Source organism: Halichoerus grypus, chromosome 6 (genome assembly GCF_964656455.1).
Source record: "Halichoerus grypus chromosome 6, mHalGry1.hap1.1, whole genome shotgun sequence".
NCBI classification, from domain to species: domain Eukaryota; kingdom Metazoa; phylum Chordata; class Mammalia; order Carnivora; family Phocidae; genus Halichoerus; species Halichoerus grypus.
The window spans coordinates 29,111,710-29,130,414 of NC_135717.1; the positions used below are offsets into that span (position 1 = coordinate 29,111,710).

General features: G+C 49.7%; 1 protein-coding gene across 3 annotated transcripts in view; it reads left to right on the top strand.

Annotated features, from left to right (window-relative positions):
* Window positions 1-2,120, top strand: part of PARN (poly(A)-specific ribonuclease) — a 161,442-nt gene extending 159,322 nt beyond the window's left edge. For all 3 annotated transcript variants that reach the window (XM_078074782.1, XM_078074784.1, XM_078074783.1), the window contains one exon: window positions 1,101-2,120. In XM_078074782.1, the coding sequence (XP_077930908.1) occupies window positions 1,101-1,153 (53 nt within the window). In that variant the 3' untranslated portion in view covers window positions 1,154-2,120. The remainder of the gene's footprint in view (window positions 1-1,100) is intronic.
* The last annotated feature ends 16,585 nt before the right edge of the window (window positions 2,121-18,705 follow it).

Below are 18,705 nucleotides of genomic sequence, written 5' to 3' on the forward strand. Positions count from 1 at the left end.
TCCAGGCCCCGACCCGACTGTTGCCGCGGCCGTTACAGAGAGTGGCGTGAACCAGAGAAGGGCTTCCAGCTTCCGGGCGAAACTGTTTGTATCCGAAGAGGCCCATCAACGCTTAGCCAGTGTTGCTGAACTCTGAAACGGCTGCGTGCTTCTACTTGGGCCCCTTTGGGGGGAGTGGGGGGGTGTCTCTGAACCCCCACTGGTCAGCTTCTCTAAAAAAGCCACCAGCCTGTTGGGTTTCTCTTCTGGGTGCTGGTGCAGAGCTCCCAGCCAGAGAAACCTGGTGTCGTGGGACGCGACAGGGCTCTGGGTCTGTGGAAGGATCTAGTCCACCTCAGCCACGTGCTGGCTGTGTGAGATGGGTCACCTTACCTGGCCACCCTGAGCCTGTTCTTGCGTCTTGATACCACTATGCTGGGTTCTTTCTTTTAATTAGTTTATGAATTTGAGAGAGAGAGAGCGAGCGAGCACAAGTGGGAGGGGCGGGGAAAGGGAGAGAGACTCGGAGGCAGACTCTGTGCTGAGCGTGGAGCCGAATGTGGGGCTCGATCTCCCGACCCTGAGATCACGCCCTGAGCTGAGAACAAGAGTCAGATGCGTAACTGACCGTACCCCCCCTCAGGCGCCCCACACCGCGCTGGGCTTTTATGAAGATTAAATGAACTGAGGGACACCTGGCTGGCTCAATCAGTGGAGCATGTGACTCTTGATCTTGGGGTCATGAGTTCAAGCCCCATGCTGGGCGTAGAGCTTTCTTAAATAAAAAAAAAAAAAACTGAAGGGAGTGCCTAGTGTGGTGGCTAGCAAAGGACACAGTGTGTGCCCCCCGAGAGAGAGATGCACGCATCCACATTTTAACCCCTGTGAAGTAAACAGAGGCATCCAAGCAGGGAGGCAGGTCACTGATCCTCCGTGGGGTGTTTCGGTGGGGTCGCCCCTCTCTGCTGGGCCCTGCTGCCCGTGGACAGGGCCCGTCTGTGGACGTGCTCTGCCCAGCCCGGCCCTGTCTGCGGTGGGTGCGCTGGTCGCTCAGTCCCCCGGGTGCTGTCCTCTCCTTGTTCACCGCGTTTTGTTTTGTCCACCCCCCCCCCCGCCCCCAGGAGGCATCCCCGACAGCCCTGCCAAGCTCTTCGAGGTGCCCGACACGTGGTAACCGAGGCCTGAGGGAGACACGTCGCTGGTGCTGTGGCTGAGGCGGAAGCAGCCGGCACATTCGGAAGCCATACTGTATTTAATTTAATAAAATGTGGTGTGGGAGGGGTTGGAAAGTGTGTGTCCTGGGGGGGAGAAACCACCACTACCACCCAGTTTTTATTTTTGTGGCTGAGTCTCTTTTCTTCCCTTTCAATGTAAACTGCTGCCGCTCAGCACAGTTGTAGACTGTCGTGAACGTGCACACTATTAACCAGCTGATCACTTGTCGCTTGCGCGCAGCCCTTCCTGTCGTGAATTTTCGCGTGTTTCAGAATCCACCTGGTGGGGAAGTGGGCTGTGAGCCCAGCAAACCGCTGACGTTTTCGGGCGCCGTGATCGTGAGTTTGGGTTGAAATCTCTCCTGCTCCGAGGGGTTCTCTTCGGATTTGGGGACCTCCGTGGTCCGCGGCTCGTCTCCCGATGGCTTGGAGAGCCCGCTCGCATCTGTCCGCTTCCCACTGCGGCTGCCTGAAAATACGGAGCGCTCAATCCTGTGTTTCCAGAAGGAAACGGTCGCCCGCTGTCCACCCGTGAAGGAGCTTCCCTCACCTCTGCCTTGGCCTTGGGGCCGTATTGACTTAGAGTCCTTTTCCCCCAAGATGTGAGTTTCTCACGGCGGACTGTACGAGTACGAAAAGTTATCTTCTGTTTTTACACGTAGTACTGTGCCCCCTGCCCCGCGTCTCTGCCTGCCTGTCTGAGTGTGTGTCTGGGGGTGAGGTGGCACGTGCAACCACAAAGGACGTGTACCAGCCCTTTTTCTGTTGACACCGATCCCAACAGCCACAGAATTTCACGGATCTGCTTTCAGGAGATCCGTTTCATAGAGATCATTGTTAGATATTGAACATTTTTTTGTATCATAGATCAATAAAAAATGAAACATGTATTTCCGAAAGATGAAAATTAAAGGAATTTTCATAGGATTCTGGGGTTTTTTTCCTTTTTCTTTTTTTGTAAGTGAATGACGTATTTGATCTTTACATAGATATGTTTCTCTCGAAAGATCACCCCTGAAAAGCTCTGGTAAGTCACGACGCCTGGTGTTTATGGATTTTTCTTTCTTCTTCTTTTTTTAACCTCTGACCCCTATACCTGCGTGAATGAGTCAGATGCTCAGAGCTGGAGTTGAGCCCCATGGAAAATGGCTGCGTAGGAGGAGGGTATGCATCTCTATCATGGTGGGCGGAATGGAGCCCTTTGGAATCCGTGGTGGCGTGGGAATTCAGATGAGTGAGACACTCACTTTTCCCAGTTATGGGCCTCTGACCACTTCCCCTCCTCCCCCTGGCCAAGCAGTGTGTGGCAGAGTTACAAAGCCAACCCGTCGGGAATGAGCTCCCACCCCTTCCAGGGCTGTCCCTGCTCACAGCTCCGTGGGGTGGTGCGCAGGGAGGTGGAGTCAGACAGACAAAGGCTGGGGGTTACAGGGCATTGCTGGACGGTGCTGAGTCACTGAAACCTACGGGTAGACATGGGGGCACTGCACCCTGCATGGAGATGGAGAGCCTCTGGTGTTCCAGCACCTTCTGTGTGGTGCAGGGCTGCAGTGGGAGAGGGGTGGGGCCTCTTGCCCTAAGGGAATGAAATTCCACATTGTCCCCTGAAGCCCAATTCTCCCTGCTCAGAAAGCTTTATAGACACACACAGGTTGCACCCCTTTGTCTCCTGGTCCAGGGAGGGGCTCAGGGGGAGGAGGACTTTCTGGAAAGGAGACTTCTTGGCATCCCAGCTCCAGCTGGGGGTTCTCGGACACATCATTTACCCTCTCCGAGCCTCTCTTTCTTCAATCATGAAACCAGGACGATAAACCCGCCCCATAGGGTGGTTGCAAGGACTAAACGAGATCACATAAAATGCCCAGCATACCCGAGCGCCCAGCAGTTATAGTTGAAGATCACCCTTTTGATCTGAAACCCCGTTTGTACCTTCTTTTGTCAACTGGAGCTGATACAGGTATAGTCACATGGGACTGGGCTTAGAATTAATTACCTGGGGGACCCCTCATCCGCGTCCACACCCCCATTTTCTTCCCAACTGGATCAAAATGACTTAAAACGGTTAAAGTGGGTTGGCTGTCGACTCTCTCCGCACATACACACAGGCTTTCTTGACATCTCTTTGGGCATAAAACCCTAGGATGGTGCTTTGGCTTTTTGATACGGAGGCCCAGGGGCATATGTTGATGATGGGGCTGTGGGGACCTCGGTGTTTCCCTGCAAATCGTTCTGTTGTCCTCTGATTTCAGAGCTGGGGTAGAGACCGAGTGCTTTTTTATAGCTTTGTATTCACCAACGCCCCCAACATTTTATTGTGAAAAATTTCAAACATGCAGAGAAGTTGTAAGAATTGTTCAGTGAACAGTGAACACCCATTTACCAGCACCCCCAGATTGCCGAGCCCGCATTTTGCTATAGTTGCATATTACATAACCAGCCATCCCTCCATCCATCAATTCAGCCTACCTTGTGATTTATTTCTAAGGAAGTTGTAAACACAGGTGTACTCCCTGTACCACATACTTCAGCATTTGTGTCATTAGCCAGAGTTTAATATTAGTTTATCGGTGGGGCTCCATGGGAATAAAATTTATAGTGAAATGCTTAAATTTTAAATGTACCAATTAAGAAGTTCTGACAAATGCAAAATGAACTGTCAAGGTACAGAACATCACCATCACCCCCAGAATATTCTCTTCTGCCTCTTTGCAGTCAACCCTAACCCCACTGCCACCCCACCCATCCCCCCAGAGGCAACCACCAGCCTGCATGTTTTTCACCACAGATCAGTTTGACCTGTTCTAGAACTTCATGGAAATAGAATCATGAAGTGCATGCTCTCTGGTGAGGCCTCTTTCTCTCAGCATAATGTTTTTGAGATTCATGCTGTTGTGTGTGTCAGAAGTTCTCTTTTTTTTTTGGTGGCCCAGCGTGCATATATCATAGTCAGTTTATCCATTCTCCCAACTGATGGACCCTTGGGCTGTTCCCAGTTTGGGGCTACTATGAATAAACCTGCTGGGTACGTTCTAGAAATTCCCAGGTCTTTTTCCAAAGTGGTCATACCATTTACACTCTCACCAACAACGTAGGAGAGTTCCAGTAGCTTCCGTCCTTGGCAACATTTGGTGTCATCTGTCTTGAGCTGCCTGTCCTGGTGGGTATATAATGTATCTCATTGCAGTTTTCCTTTGCATTTCTGTGATGATGGATGATGATATGCTCATTGGCCATTTGTATATGTTCCTCTGTGAATTATCTGTTTGGTTCTCTTGCCTGTATTTTCTTGGGTTGTGTCTCCGTTATTAAGTTGTAGATGCTCATTATATATTCAGACACCTTTGTGTGATAATTACTTTGCAAACCTTTAGTCCCACTCTGACTTGCTTGTTTCTTTTTTTTTCTTCCAGCCTTCACTGAGATACAGTTAACCTGTAACGTTGTGTAAGTTTAACATGTAGAGTGTGTTAACCTGATACACTCATACACTGCAAAAATATAACCACCATAGTGATAGCCAACAGGGTCATCACATCACATGATCGCTTTTTTTTTTTTTTTGGTGGTGAGAACATTCAGGATCCACTCTCCCAGAAACTCGTTTATATTTTAGTTTTCTTTGTTTTTTTAAGATTTTATTTATTTATTTGACAGAGAGAGACACAGCGAGAGAGGGAACACAAGCAGGGGGAGTGGGAGAGGGAGAAGCAGGCTTCCCACTGAGCAGGGAGCCCGATGCGGGGCTCGATCCCAGGACCCCGGGATCATGACCTGAGCCAAAGGCAGACGCTTAACCGACTGAGCCACCCAGGCGTCCCATGAGTTTTAGTTTTAATGAAGTCTATTTTGTACATTTTTTCCCTTCCTTCTTGGAACCCGTCTGTGGGGATGCCATGCCATATTTCTTTCCTTCCTAAGAAACCCACACGTTGTAAAGATACCCTTTCATGTTTCGTGTAGAAGCTTTAGAGTTCCGGGGTTTGTGAGTCAGTCTGCAATCCATGTTGAGTTAATTTTTGCATGTATGGCCTGAGGAGGCAGTTGAAGTCCCTTTATTCCACGTGGATATCCAGTTATTCCAGCACCATTTGTGAAGAAGACCTTTCCAATTGGATTGCTTTGGTGCCTTGCACAAAAATCTGTTGACCTAATAACGGGGGTGGGTCTTGGTGTGTGTGCTTTTATTTTTTTTTTTATTTTGTTGAAGATTTATTTATTTTAGGGGGGGAGAGGGGCAAAGGGAGAGAGAGAGAGAATCATCAAGCCCACTCTCCACTGAGCCCGACACGGGGCTCAATCCCAGGACCCTGAGATCATGACCTGGACAGATGTCAGATGCTTAACAGAGCCAGCCAGGCGCCCCAGTGTGTGTACTTTTAAAGGGAGCTGTTACTCTGGCCGAACAGCAGCACAGAGAGGGGCTCATCCTTTCTGCATATGCCCTTCCCACTTGGACGTCTTGCAGCCCTTCCCTTGACGCGGAGGGGAACATGCCCTGACCCTTGGTTCCTGCTGAGGCCGGGCCACTCACTCCTGACCTAGGAAACTAGTGAGTGTTAAAAATAGTGCCATCTTTTCTTTTCTTTTCTTTTTTTTTTTAAATGTTTTATTTATTTATTCATGAAAGTCAGAGAGAGAGAGAGAGGCAGAGGCAGATGGAGAAGCAGGCTCCCCGCCTAGCAGGGAGCCTGATGCGGGACTCGATCCCAGGACCCTGGGATCATGACCTGAGCCGAAGGCAGATGCTTAACCATCTGAGCCACCCAGGCGCCCCTTTTTTTTTTTTTAATCTCACGACTTAAGTTTCATGACTTCAATTGAAATCTTTTTTCCCCCCAAATGATTCATGGGGTAAATCGATGCGTCTGATTTTGTTGAGGAGGGGAAATAAGATCCGTGGAGGCCAGGTCGTGTTTCCTCGGGTTGCGGGCCACCCTGTCCTCCCGAGTCGTCTGGTCCCTGATGAGAGCGGTTCAGTCTGTCTTCTGCCGCTTGCCTCTCAGCCCCTGCGCTTTCGGCCCAGCTGTGGACCTGGCCTTGAGAAAGCGCTCGGTGTGGCTGTGCCTGCCGGAAACATTCCCAAAAGCTGAGAGGGGCGTTGAAAATGGAAATGGTTTAGACAAGACAGTCCTGCCAAAACAGGAGGGACAATTTAAAAGAAAGAGCCTCCCTCTTTTTTTCTTTTTATTTGGGGGCGGTGGTCTTCTTTAAATTGTGTTTCAGGAGAAAGGAGGTTGAACCTCCATGCCTATTTCTTTTAAGTGAGAACACGGGGAAATACTAGACCAGAAAGCTTGGAGCCAGAGAACCTGGCCTGTGTGTGTGTGACTCGTGCACACGCGGGAGCCCCGTGGGCCCAGCTTATTATTCTCAACCCCCAGAATCTGGAAACCCAGCACCGTTCCTTTGACTCAGGAAAGGCTGATCTGACCCGGCAGCTTGTCTTCCATTTGTTGAATGGGGCGCTGTGCCTACAAGTCACCTTGACAAATGATCGTGGCCCAGGAGCTTAGGCTTGTGTCCACGTTCAAAGGCTGCGTCTGTGTGGGGGGAAATGGAGGTTCCTTGGGGGTGTTTCGGTTTTACAACCCCCAGCATTCTGCATGGTCCATCTGCACCTGCTCTTGCACGGGGTGTGAATCAGGCGTGCCCCACCTCATGGAGCCTCAGAGCCTTTAATGTCTCCCCTTGAAATCTGCTCCCTCCCACTTAGACTTGGAAGTCTTTCCATGGACACCTGGGCTTGAGAAGCCACACACTCAAGGCAGCCTGCTGCGGGGCACAGCGTCTACACCCGGGGATTGCCCAGACCCGAGCTTACCACCAGGACCAGGATGGCAGTTCAGTTTCAGTCTCCTGTGGGTCAGGCTGGACCACCACCAACCCCCTCCCCGATAACAGGTCTTTGCCCAATTGGCTGCCATCATTCACTTACACTGGGAAAAACCCAGAGTCTCCTCCTTGGAAACACATAACCCCTGCTCTCCAGAACTTTCCATTTCAAAGTCAGCTCTTTCTCGAGTACTCAGTTCTGGCTTTTTGAAAGTGAATTTTCTTCCTACCCCACTCTGGTTTTCTGTAATAGTAACGGGACATGTATATGAGAGCATACTCTCCTTTTAAAAAAAAAAAAAGATTTTATTTATTTGACAGAGACACAGCAAGAGAGGGAACACAAGCAGGGGCAGTGGGAGAGGGAGCAGCAGGCTTCCCGCTGAGCAGGGAGCCCGATGCGGGGCTCGATCCCAGGACCCTGGGATCATGACCTGAGCCGAAGGCAGACGCTCAACAACTGAGCCACCCAGGCACCCGAGAGCATACTCTCCTAAGTGCTTGTGGTGTTTTGACGCATAGGTAGGTGCCTTATGCTCCCTTGAAGATAGAACTGAGGTCCAGGCCAGTTGGGTAACTTGTCCTGGAGTGGCAGAGTTGGAATTTGAACCCCACGATGTCTGACTTCAGAGCCCATGTGCCTAGCCAAGACTTGACACTGCCGTATGTCCATATGAAGGGCATCGCGTGGAAGGAGGATGAAATGACAGCCATACACGTGCCGAGGGACTCGGGGTGGCCGTCTCATCCATGCATGGCTTGTTTGTGCCCAGAGTCAGTGCACCGGGGTGTGGCCAGATTTCCCCCCTTCTCACCCCTCTTCCGTCCATCCCCAGCTCCAGGTATAGAGAATTGGACACAAACCTGTCGCCTTCTCCTCCTCAAAGCCACAGGTGATCGTAAGGCTTTGTCCATATCTCAGACAAGTTCTTAAGGGACAGCTTCCCAGAAAGGGGATTACAGCATCGGGGAGAAGAAGCCTCATAAAGACTCTACATATGTAGGGCCAAAGCGATTTCCATGCTCCGCATTCGGAGCAGCGGTGTCCAGAACGCCCACCAGCCTGGTGGGCCAGCCAGTCATTTCACTTACGCAGCCCTGGGGGCGCCCAGAGCGGGAAGACACGCCCTGGTCTTTGAAGCTCTCTGTTCCCAGCGGCATCAGCATCACCTGAGAACTTGTTAGATATGCACATTCTTGGACCTCACCCCAGTCCTACTGAGTCACAAACTCCAGGGGCAGGGCCCAGCTGTCTGGAAACAAGCCCTCTGGGTATTTCTGGTGCCTGCTCAGGTCTGGGAGCCACCGGTCTTGGGAAAGCTACGTCCACTGCAGGGGAAATGCACACACTTTATCAACCAAATCAGCGAGGGCTGGGAGCAAATCCAAGGGCAAGGTCATTTCCATCTCTAGTTGGCGTTAGAAGTCATCACCTCTTAGCTGGTTCGCATCTTTAGGGGCATAATTAGAACCATGTGGAGAATGTTACTCTCACGTTAAGGGTCTAGCTCTTGTAGGCACTTGTCATTAGTACTTAAGAGGTTTATTATGTGCCAGGTGCATTATTATTATTATTATTATTAGCCTTTTATTCGCTTGGGAGGGGAAAAGGAAGGCTTTAAGCACTTCAGAAACAGCCTAAGGTCACACAGCTTGTAAGAGGCAGAACTAAAATTTGAAGCCAGTCTGTGAGCCAGAGAGAATGAGCTCTCCATGGCCCCACGGCTTGAGAGAAGGAGCTGAGATCCTTGCATAAGGTGGAGTCTTTCAAATGATTGGGTTTGTGATTGTTCTGGAATCTTCTGAAGCTCTATAGTGTCTCGAGAAGTGGCTTTCCCCTGCTTCTGGTTAGCCTCGTGCTTTGACACACCAAAGCCCGTCTGGGGCACACATCACTCTGGCCTGGTTGACCATCCCTAGCAGGTTAGTGAGGTGATCTTTTATCTCCCGCTACGTGTCTCGCTTTGACTACTGAGGGACGGCTTCTCGAGTGTCTGGACTGCAGACATCCCCTGGTAGGTAAGTGTCTCGGTGGTAGATCACTTGAGTTCTATGACACTTGGTGCAATGAGCTCTCAAATCCTATCTCAAATGACAGGTAGGAGCTAGAGGCGCTTGGGAGGGCAGGGGTCCAAGGGGACAGGGACACTGAGTGGAGGCACCTGTGCTTTGTCTTTTACCATCAGACTGAGGGGTGAGCCTACAGCTTGGGACCCACACTGGCGCTCTGGCGACTCCCGAGGAGCCAGGCCGGGCTCGCCACTGGCCTGGAGGCATCCCCGTGGAGAGCCTCGAGAGGTGCCTGCAATCACAGCAAAACAGAGGAGACTCCAAATATTCCATTTTGGGGCCACAGAAGGGAAGCCAACTGAAATGTGAAGAGGTGTCAGAAAGCCGAGAGGAAACCAGTGAGCCCTTTCCCGAGGTTCTATTTGTGGTAAGAAGCCTAGGCATGGGGCAGCCAGCCCTACTGCAAAAAATAGACCGACATGCCGAGGAATGGCTCAGTTTTGGAAGCAAATGTCCCTCCGCAGAGGAAGGGGGCTGGAGTGGGGACTTCAGAAGGCTCTGCCCCCTCCCCCCTCTCCCCTCACTTCCCTCCAGCCCCCAGCACCAAGGAGACAGAGCAAGAAAAGCTCAGCGTTTGAAAAGTGAAGTCTTGCGTATGGGGCCAGTGGAAACGCAGGGCCGGTGGAAGGTTTCAAGTCAGCACCTGGAAACCGAAAGGGGCTGCCGTCCGTCCCTGGGTCTGCAGGACCAGCTCCCCTTTGCTCTGTTCATTCTCAGCTTTGCCTCCCAATGGGTGACAGGGCTAAGAAATAGGGTAGAATGTGCAGCGGGAGGGAGCGTGGCTAGACGGGAAACGCTGACCTTGGCAGTGATCAAAGGCGGGACCGCTCAGCGAGGTGGTCTGAAGACCCTCCTTTAAAACACCAGCCTCACAGCCTGGCGGGGTTAGGATGTGACCATGGATGAGGGAAATGAGGCAGAATAGACTCCTGAGGTGCATCCTGACTCTGGAAGCCTGCCACCGCCACCTCCCTGTTCCATGCTCCCTTCCTGGGCACAGAGGACACTGTCTTGGGAGAGCAAGGGAGTGGCAGTGACCGCTGTCAGGGTCGATCGACCACCCGCCACCACAGTGGAGCCAAGCCCGAGTGCTGTCTGGGTGGCCCTCGACATTCTCCTGCCCTGGACTCCCGGCCACGCTAAGGTTGCTGTGAGCAGATCATGCAGGGTCACAGTAGAGTAGGGCTCCTCGGAAAGGGGCACTTTAGTTTATGGCCCAAGCAGTCTGGGGGGAAACAAACCATAAATGAGTGTAGATCCTGTGTCTCCTGGGCTAGAACTGGGATCTATCAAGCAAATCAGACCCGCTTGCCCCTTCTACCCACAGGAGATGGACGGGGTCTCCACTTTCCTCCCTTTTCTCCTTATGGCCATGAGCTGTCGATGTACTTATGTGGCTTTGTGTTAGGAGTTAGTGGTAGGAGTGGAAAGGTGGAATGTCATCTGGAGTTAGCAGCCCAGCTTACAGGCAGCTCTTCTGTCTTCAGAGGGCACAAGGGGCACTGTTGGAAGGCTTAGGTGGGGACTAGACGTGGGGTTCCCTCTCTGCCAACAGACAAAGCCCACCCTCAGTTGGGGCAGCCTGCAGGGAGAATGGCAGGATCTGCCCCAGGAACCGCATAGCTGGTGGTTAAGATCCGCATGCAAACGGGGCGCCTGGGTGGCTCAGTCAGTTAAGGGTCTGCCTTCGGCTCAAGTCATGATCCCAGGGTCCTGGGATTGAGCCCCGCATCGGGCTCCCTGTTCGGCCGGGAGCCTGCTTCTCCCTCTCCCTCTGCACCTCCCCCCACCCGCTTGTGATCTCTCTCTCTCTGTCAAATAAATAAAATCTTAAAAAGAAAAAGAAAAAGATCCCCATGCAAACAAAGGCAGGTAGGAGGAGGAGGGGAGACTGACAGGAAGACAGGGTAGAGGGAGGTGAGGAGGAGTGAGCCCCCCCCACCTGGTTCAGGAGTGGCGGCATGTTGAGAGGTCCATCTGCAGCCAGCCGGGGTCAGAAGGGCATTTGGTTTTGCAAGCATGCACAAACCTTCCTACACGGATTTGCAATGTTGGACTGTTGTGGAAACGGGTTGCTTTTTTTTTTTTTTTTCTGGAAGCACCCCATTTCTTTGAGCTGTCCTGTACTTCTGGTAGGATCCGCCTTTCACAGCTCCCCTCCCTCCTAGCAGGGCACAGGAGGTGGGCACACGACCCCCGCCCAGCCAGGCAGAATGCCCTCCCCCTCTCCCCGGGATGGGCCAATCACTCCCTGGGCAGTGGCGTCACAGGGAAGAGTCCCCTGCCTGTCTGGGGCACTGCGCTGGAAGAACGTGACCTGGGCCTGGCTGCACTGTTTTCCTGTGCCAAGGGAGAACCCACCTGCAATAGTGGAGAAGGATAACCCTGTTTGAGAGTGAATATAGATGGCGGCACGGGGGTCCCGGATCCATTTGCTCCTGATGCCGGATCCACCCCATCCTTCCCAGTGAAGTCCATCACTAAGCCACCTCCCTCCTCCTTCTCGATTATCTCAGTTTGAGTTACGTGTCTGTCCCTTGCCGCCTTAAATCCCTGCCCAGGACAGGGAATATTTGGTACAGGAAGGACCCCACAGTCTGTGAAAATAGCCTGCCAGTGTGTAGACTCATCGTAGCCTGATGCAAAGAGTAAAACAGACTGGTGCAGCTTAGCTTGAGAAAGTCAAGACTTTTCAGCCCCTTGAGCCGCTCTCTTCGACCTATGGCTCATTGATAGGCTGATGGTAAATCCTCCTTCTCCATTCGTCCAAGAAGATTCATTAACAGTGTGTGTCCTGGGGGAGCAAATGAAAGGAGGAGAAAGTTCTTACCCAAGAAAAGGCCGTGGAGACTTTGAATTGACGGAAGACGGCTTTCTCTGGCAGGTCCTGGGGTTTGAAATGGAGTTCCCTGCTTCAGGCATGCCTCATGTCAGCCAGAGCCTTCCCTCAGACTCTGAGGGAAGGGCGTCTGATTAGGATCTTCTCCAGAAGACATGGCCTTGTGCCTTGGAGTGTTTGAGTCTGCCTGTCCCTGCGCTGAGAGGGGGTTAGTGCATGGGGCCCGCAGCCTGGGGCACTGGCTTCAAACACAGACCATCTGTTGGTCAGACTTGCTCTTTCCAACCTTCTCTATCGCTTTTTCTGAAATTGGGAACATCTCCCAAAACATCAATCAAACCCGGTCCATGGTGTTCCTTGCTGAGTGTCCCTACAGGAGAGACAGGGAACAAAATGAATAAAACCAGCCATCTTTGCTCCCTGCCTAGCAAAGGGACCGTTTGGCCGGGTTGCAATCACATACCACTCCTGTCTTCCATTTGACTTCACATGGTGAAAACTGTCAAGAAGATGGGGTAGGAACTTCAAATGATTTCCGCCCCCACCGATCCCTCTCTAGAAGCATTGAGAAAAGGACATGTTTTGTCATGAAACAAATTAGAAGTCAAGCCCAGGCTCCACTACTTAACTTGCTTTGGACCTTGGATAAGTTCTGTGTGCTTCTGAACCTCAGTTTTCGGCTCTGTACAATGGGGATAATAATACCGCAGTGTTGAAGACTGGTTCAGCTGTGAGCGATAGAGATCTGAATACGGTGGCTTAAAACACTCATGTAAAAGACATCTGAGGATGCTGGTTGCCAGGGGCTGGGGAGAGGGTAAATGGAGAGTTAGTGTGCAGTGGGTACAGAGGTTTGATTTATAAGATGAGAAGAGTCCTGGGGATTGATGGTGGTGGTAGCTGCACAACAGTGTGAATGTATTTAATACCACTGCACTGTACACTTAAAAATAGCTAAGATGGGAAATTTTATGTTATGTGTATTTTAACTCAACTCAAATTTTAAAAAAATTTAATTAAGAAAAAGGATATAGGGACACCTGGCTTGCTTAGTTGGTAGAGCACGTGATTCTTGATCTTGGGGTTGTGGGTTCAAACCCCACATTGGGCATGGAGCCTACTTAAAAAAAGAAGAAAAGGATATATACAAAAACCAAAAAAAAGACTTCCAAGGCAGGCAGTCAAGGCTTGCAGGATGGGTCTGTGAAATCATGGACCTGGGCTCCTTCAGCCTCCCTGTGCTAGCTTCCATTCCACAGTCCAAGGTGGCTGCCAGAGCTCCAGCCATTACATTCCAGTCTGCAAGAAAGAGGAAGTGCATCCTGACTCACCTTTTTAGAAGTCATCCCAGATGTCCACCATAAAACTTCCACTTACATTTCATTGGCTGATATGTAGTCATGTGGTCATGTCTGGCTGCAAGGGAGTCTGGGAAAGGTAGTTGTGGGAGGTGGCCTCTAAAATGGCCTCAGGGGTGCCTGGGTGGCTCAGTCAGTTCAGCCTCCGACTCTTGATCTCAGCTCAGGTCTTGATCTCAGGGTCGTGGGTTCAAGCCCCACACTGGGCTCCACAGTGAGTATGGAGCCTACTAACTAGCTAAATAAGTAAATAAAAATAAAAATGGCCACAGTCATCCCTGCCTCCTGGTATTCACCCCCTTATATAATTCTCTCCCCTTGAGTATGGGCTAGACCTTGTAACTTCCTTCTAATCAATAGAATCTGGCCAAAGTGATGAGAGGTCACTTCTGAGATTAGGTTACGAAAAGATGATGGCCTCTATCTTGGGTACCCTCTCTTGCTCTGAGGAAATCCAGCTGACATGTGAGCTGTCCTATGGAGAGGCCCACGTGGCAAGGAACTGACGTCTCTGGCCAACAGCTAGCGAGGACCAGAGGTCTTCAATCCAGCAGTCTCACGAGTGAGCTTGGAAGAACATCCTCCCAGTTGGGCCTTCAGATGACTCCAGCCCTGGTGGACATCTTGACTGCCATTTCTTGAGATACCTGATCTAGAAAGTCCCCAAAACTGACCCACAGAAACAAAATGTTTGTTGTTTTCAGCTGCTATGTTTTGGGCTTATTTGTTACGCGGCAACAGCCAACTCATACAGTTCCCCAAGTGGACGCATTCCCAGGGTTCTAGGAGGAAGAAGGAAGGGAAGATGGAATTGGAAGAATCGGTAGTCACTGCCACGTGTGCCTACCTCACAGGACTGCAGTGAGGATGAAACAAGGTAAGTGTATAAAGTGCCCACCTACAGTCGGCCAGATGTGATTAGTGAGGGGCCACCACCCAGAGTCTACGTCCCACGCTTCTCACCAAAGTCTTCCAGGAGATGCAGTCGTGTTGTGTCTGTTATGTGATTTTCCCGGGCTCCCTCTCCCTCTCACAGTTCAGACCCCCACCAATTCCACCGAATCCAGCCAGTAGCATGACTACTCCTGCAAAACCAAAAGTGCCCAAGCCAGCCGGTGGGCTCACAAAGTGCTAAAATTTCAGAGGGAAAGGGGCGTAATCCAGTTCCCCCTTTTACAGTGTGAACCCCTCTAGAGTGATATCCTAGCTTTCTGCTCTGCCATCTTTCTGCACTGCTATTGCTGAGGCAGGGCCCAGGATTTGGAGCATTTATAGAGTTCCCAATTAAAAAAAAAAAAATTGCATTAGTTCAACCCAATTTTCTCTCCTCAAAAGGAGTGGAGGTCAGGTTTATGGGACATGAGGTGGTTTTGCGTGAATGAGCTTCATATTTCTTCCTGGCTTTCCTTTGGGCTTTTGGGGACCTTTCCCCTTGTCTGTCTAGAGAGACCTAAATTCCTTACAGTGCCCCCAAGAGCTTAACCCCCGTGGGGGTAACTGGGAGAAAAATCTAGAGAGTGCTCCTCTGGGTCCCACGGTAATGTGCGCACCTCACTAGGGCAAGAATTGAGTCCCCCTCCCTTGCATTATAAGCCCCAGGATGTAGGGATTTTTTTTCACTGTGGAAGAAGGTGGACTCCCAAATTATTTCACATAAAATGAAATCTCAATTTTTCAGAATGGGTTGACAGTGACCAAGCCTTTCAGTGAAAACAAATATTCTAGGGAGAGAGAGAGAAAAAAGGGACAAATCCCAAGACTTTTTTTCTTAATCTTCTTCAATAATAATGGAAGATAAAAGACGCCAATATTCTTGCTCTTTATTTTTATTAGTGAACCAGGATATACGAGAACTTAGTAAAATATTCACAGAAGGCTCAGCTGTATTATTAAAAAATCTTCTTTTCCAGTCCTTTGAATTTCATAAAAGCAGTGATCTCTTTAAAATCACTAGGAGGAGAGAGATGGGTGCCTATGTGGAGTACCATTCTTATTTAATAGCGTGTTCACACACTTTCTTAAATTTAAAAAATTTACTTAAATACATTTTGAGCATGATGTTGCAAAAGCTTACCAGGTTCTTGCCTGTCAGATGCAGAGGAACTCTACCAACGTGAGCGCTGTATGAGCAGAGACTTGTTGCTGATGTCTCTGTGTGCACCTGATTTGAGAAGTCCAGTGTGCACCGGGGCGATTAAGCATGCAGAGGCCAAGCACTCTGAGTTTAGAAAGTTGTCACAACAAAATGATGCATGGAGTGTTTTAACACCCTCTTTTCTCGGAAGGCAGAGCAGACTGGGCAGAAAGCACTGTGGGTGAATGAGTGGGGGTGCGTGTGGGTGTGTGCATGTGCACACATGCACTCATGTGCATGGGGGGCTTTGGGTGGGAGAGGAGTGTTCAGGAGGATATTAATGCTTTTGCTCTGATAAAGAGCAGGAGCGTTTATTAAGCAGTCGGGAGCTGGATATGTGTCTCGCTTGAGTCTTCCCGATGAGTAATTAATTGCTCTTTGGCTTAGCGACAGAGTTACAAACTGGTACTTGGGTGATTGTTTTTCTTTCCACCGCACTCTGCCATTATATTCTCTATTAGGAATTGGATGTGCTCAAAAGACATAGTGAGTTGGCTGTTGGCTAACAATGGGCCTCTTGTGTCATGTGTAGGCAGCATTACCTTGCGTTCCTGTGACCCTGGCATCCACACTTAGCTGGTGGCAACTTCCTAGCCCTCCCCTTTTCTGACCTCAGGGGGTGGCCTTGAACCCCCAGAGCTAAAGCTGCACGTACAAAAGTCATTGGTCAAAGTGTGTCCCTTGCGGGGGGACCCCACGCATACCAGGATTCATTGGGGATGTTCTCCCTCTCTCAGCCTGGTTTCCCTCACCCCGCGCTCTGCCCCTGCCCATCTCTCAATATCATGGGTGACCACGTGTTTGCCATGAAGCATGAATATTCTTCTTTCTTACGTTTTGTCACGGGAGTCCACCTCAACTGGAAGGTAGCAGGGATCTGGGTGGATGGCTTTCTTGGGGCTGGATGGGGAATCTGGTGGGGAGACAACATGGTGGACTCATCTTGTTTGTGGGCTGGGTCACAGCATTTGCCGCATGAAGCTGGAGGGCCCGAAGCAGGTTTCTAAGGGAAGGACCAGCTTGGGGACTGCAGGAGGAAGTGGGTAGCCACCGGATGTGGTTTCTAAAAGCAGTGGCACCCAGCAAGGGAGTGATGGCAAGGGGAGGCTGTGTGTCCATCCAGTCAGTGGCCCAAGGAGGTTGTTGTTTTTTCTGGCTAATGTTCAGCACTCTAAAAGATGTTTGTCCCAGGAGGATGTGCTGGTGTTTTACCAAAACTAGGACTTCTCACCTGAGGCTTGTAGAGTGCTAGACAGAATCATAACAGTGATAATAAAGACAGGCATTTATGTGGCTGTGCTGTGAGCCAGGGATTGTTCTAAGTGCTTGGTGTGTGTTTAATGGCTGACTCCTGGCTCAGAACAGGCAGATGGAAGGGTCCAGGGGCTGGGCAGGGAGTAGCCAGCAGCCTCCTTGCTGGGATCCTCCAGCATTAGTGAGACGAATGAATTTCACTCCATCAACGTGCGTATTTTTTAAGTGTCACAATCCTTTTTAAAAAACTTTTTTTATTTCAGAAATGTCCCAACTTTATTGAAAGAGAATTGACATAGAATGCAGTGGAAGCTTGAGGTATACAATGTGTTGACTTGATACACTTAGAGGTTGCAAAATGATTACCCCCATATTTTCGCTAACACCTGCATGGCGCCCCATTGCATCACATGTCACCTTTTGCTTTTTGTGTTGAGAGCACTAAAGACCTACTCTCTTTGTGACTTTTAAGTATGTAATACAGTGTTGTTAATTATAATCACCATGCTGTACATTAGATCCCTAGAACCTGTTCCTCTTATAATTGGAAGCATAACCTTTGACATCTCCCCAGTTCCCCCACCCACAGTCTCTAGGCTCCACCATTCTACTCTGTTTCTATGAGTTCCTTGTCTTTAGATTCTACCTCTAAGTGATATCATGAAGTATTTGTCTTTCCCTGTCTGACTTACTTCAGTTAGCATCATGCCCTCAAGGTTCATCAATGTTGTTGCAAATAGCAGGATTTCCTTTTCTCATGGCTGAATGATATTCTATAGTGTGGATATAGCCCAAGTCTTCTTTAGCCGTTCATCTGTTGGCGGACACTTTGGTTGTGTCCCTATCTTGGCTCTTGTGAATAGCGCTGCAGCGGACACGTGAGGGCAAACATCTCTCCAATAACCTGTTTCATTTCCCATGAGTATATATCCAGAGGTGAAATTGCTGGATCCTATGGTAGTTTTATTTTGAATTTTTTGAGGAACCCGCGTACCATTTTCCATGCTGGCTGCCCTGATGTACATTCCCACCAACAGTGTGCAGGAGGTTCCTTTTCTCTAGATCCTTGCCAACGCTTATTATCTCTTGTCTTCTGTGATGACAGCCGTTCTGACAGGTGTGAGGTGATAGCTCATTGTGGTTTTGATCTACATTTCCCTGACGATCAGTGATGTTGAGCATCTTTTCATGTACCTGTTGACCATTTGTATGTCTTCTGTGGAAAAACGTCTATTCAGTTCCTCTGCCCATTTTTATCTTTTAATATTTATTTGAGAGAGAGAGAGAGAGAGCACGAGCAGGGGCAGGAACAGAGGGAGGGGGAGACGCAGACTCCCCGCTGAGCAGAGAGCCCAACTCAGGGCTCTATCCCAGGACCCTGGGATCATGACCTTAGCCGAAGGCAGACGCTGAACCGACTGAGCCACCCAGGTGCCCCTCTGCCCATTTTTAAACTCAGATTGTTTTTTAGTGAGTCGTATGAGCTCTTTATATATTTTGGATATTAATCCCTCATCAGATGTATCATTTGCAAATATCCTCCCCTATCTATAGGTTGCCTTTTCTCTTCTTTTTTTAAAAAATTTTTTAATTAACATATAATGTATTATTTGTTTCAGGGGTACAGGTCTGTTACTCATCAGTCTTACACAATTCACAGCCCTAGCACATACCCTCCCCAATGTCCATCACCCAGCCACCCCATCCCTCCCACCCCCTTCCATATAGGTTGCCTTTTCATTTTGTTTATTTTTTCTTTTGCTGTGCAGGTGTTTAGTCTGATGTAGTCCCACTCAGTAATTTTTGCTTTTCTTGCTTGTGCCTTTGGTGTTGTATCCCAGAAATCATTGCCAAGACCAGTGTCAAGGAGCGTTTTCCCTGTGTTTCCTTCTAGGAGCTTTATGGTTTCTGTTCTTATGTTTAAGCCTTTAATCTGTTTTGAGTTCATTTTTGTGAGTGGTGTGACATAAGGCTCCAGTTTTATTCTCTTGCGTGTGGATGTCCAGTTTTCTCAACACCATTTAT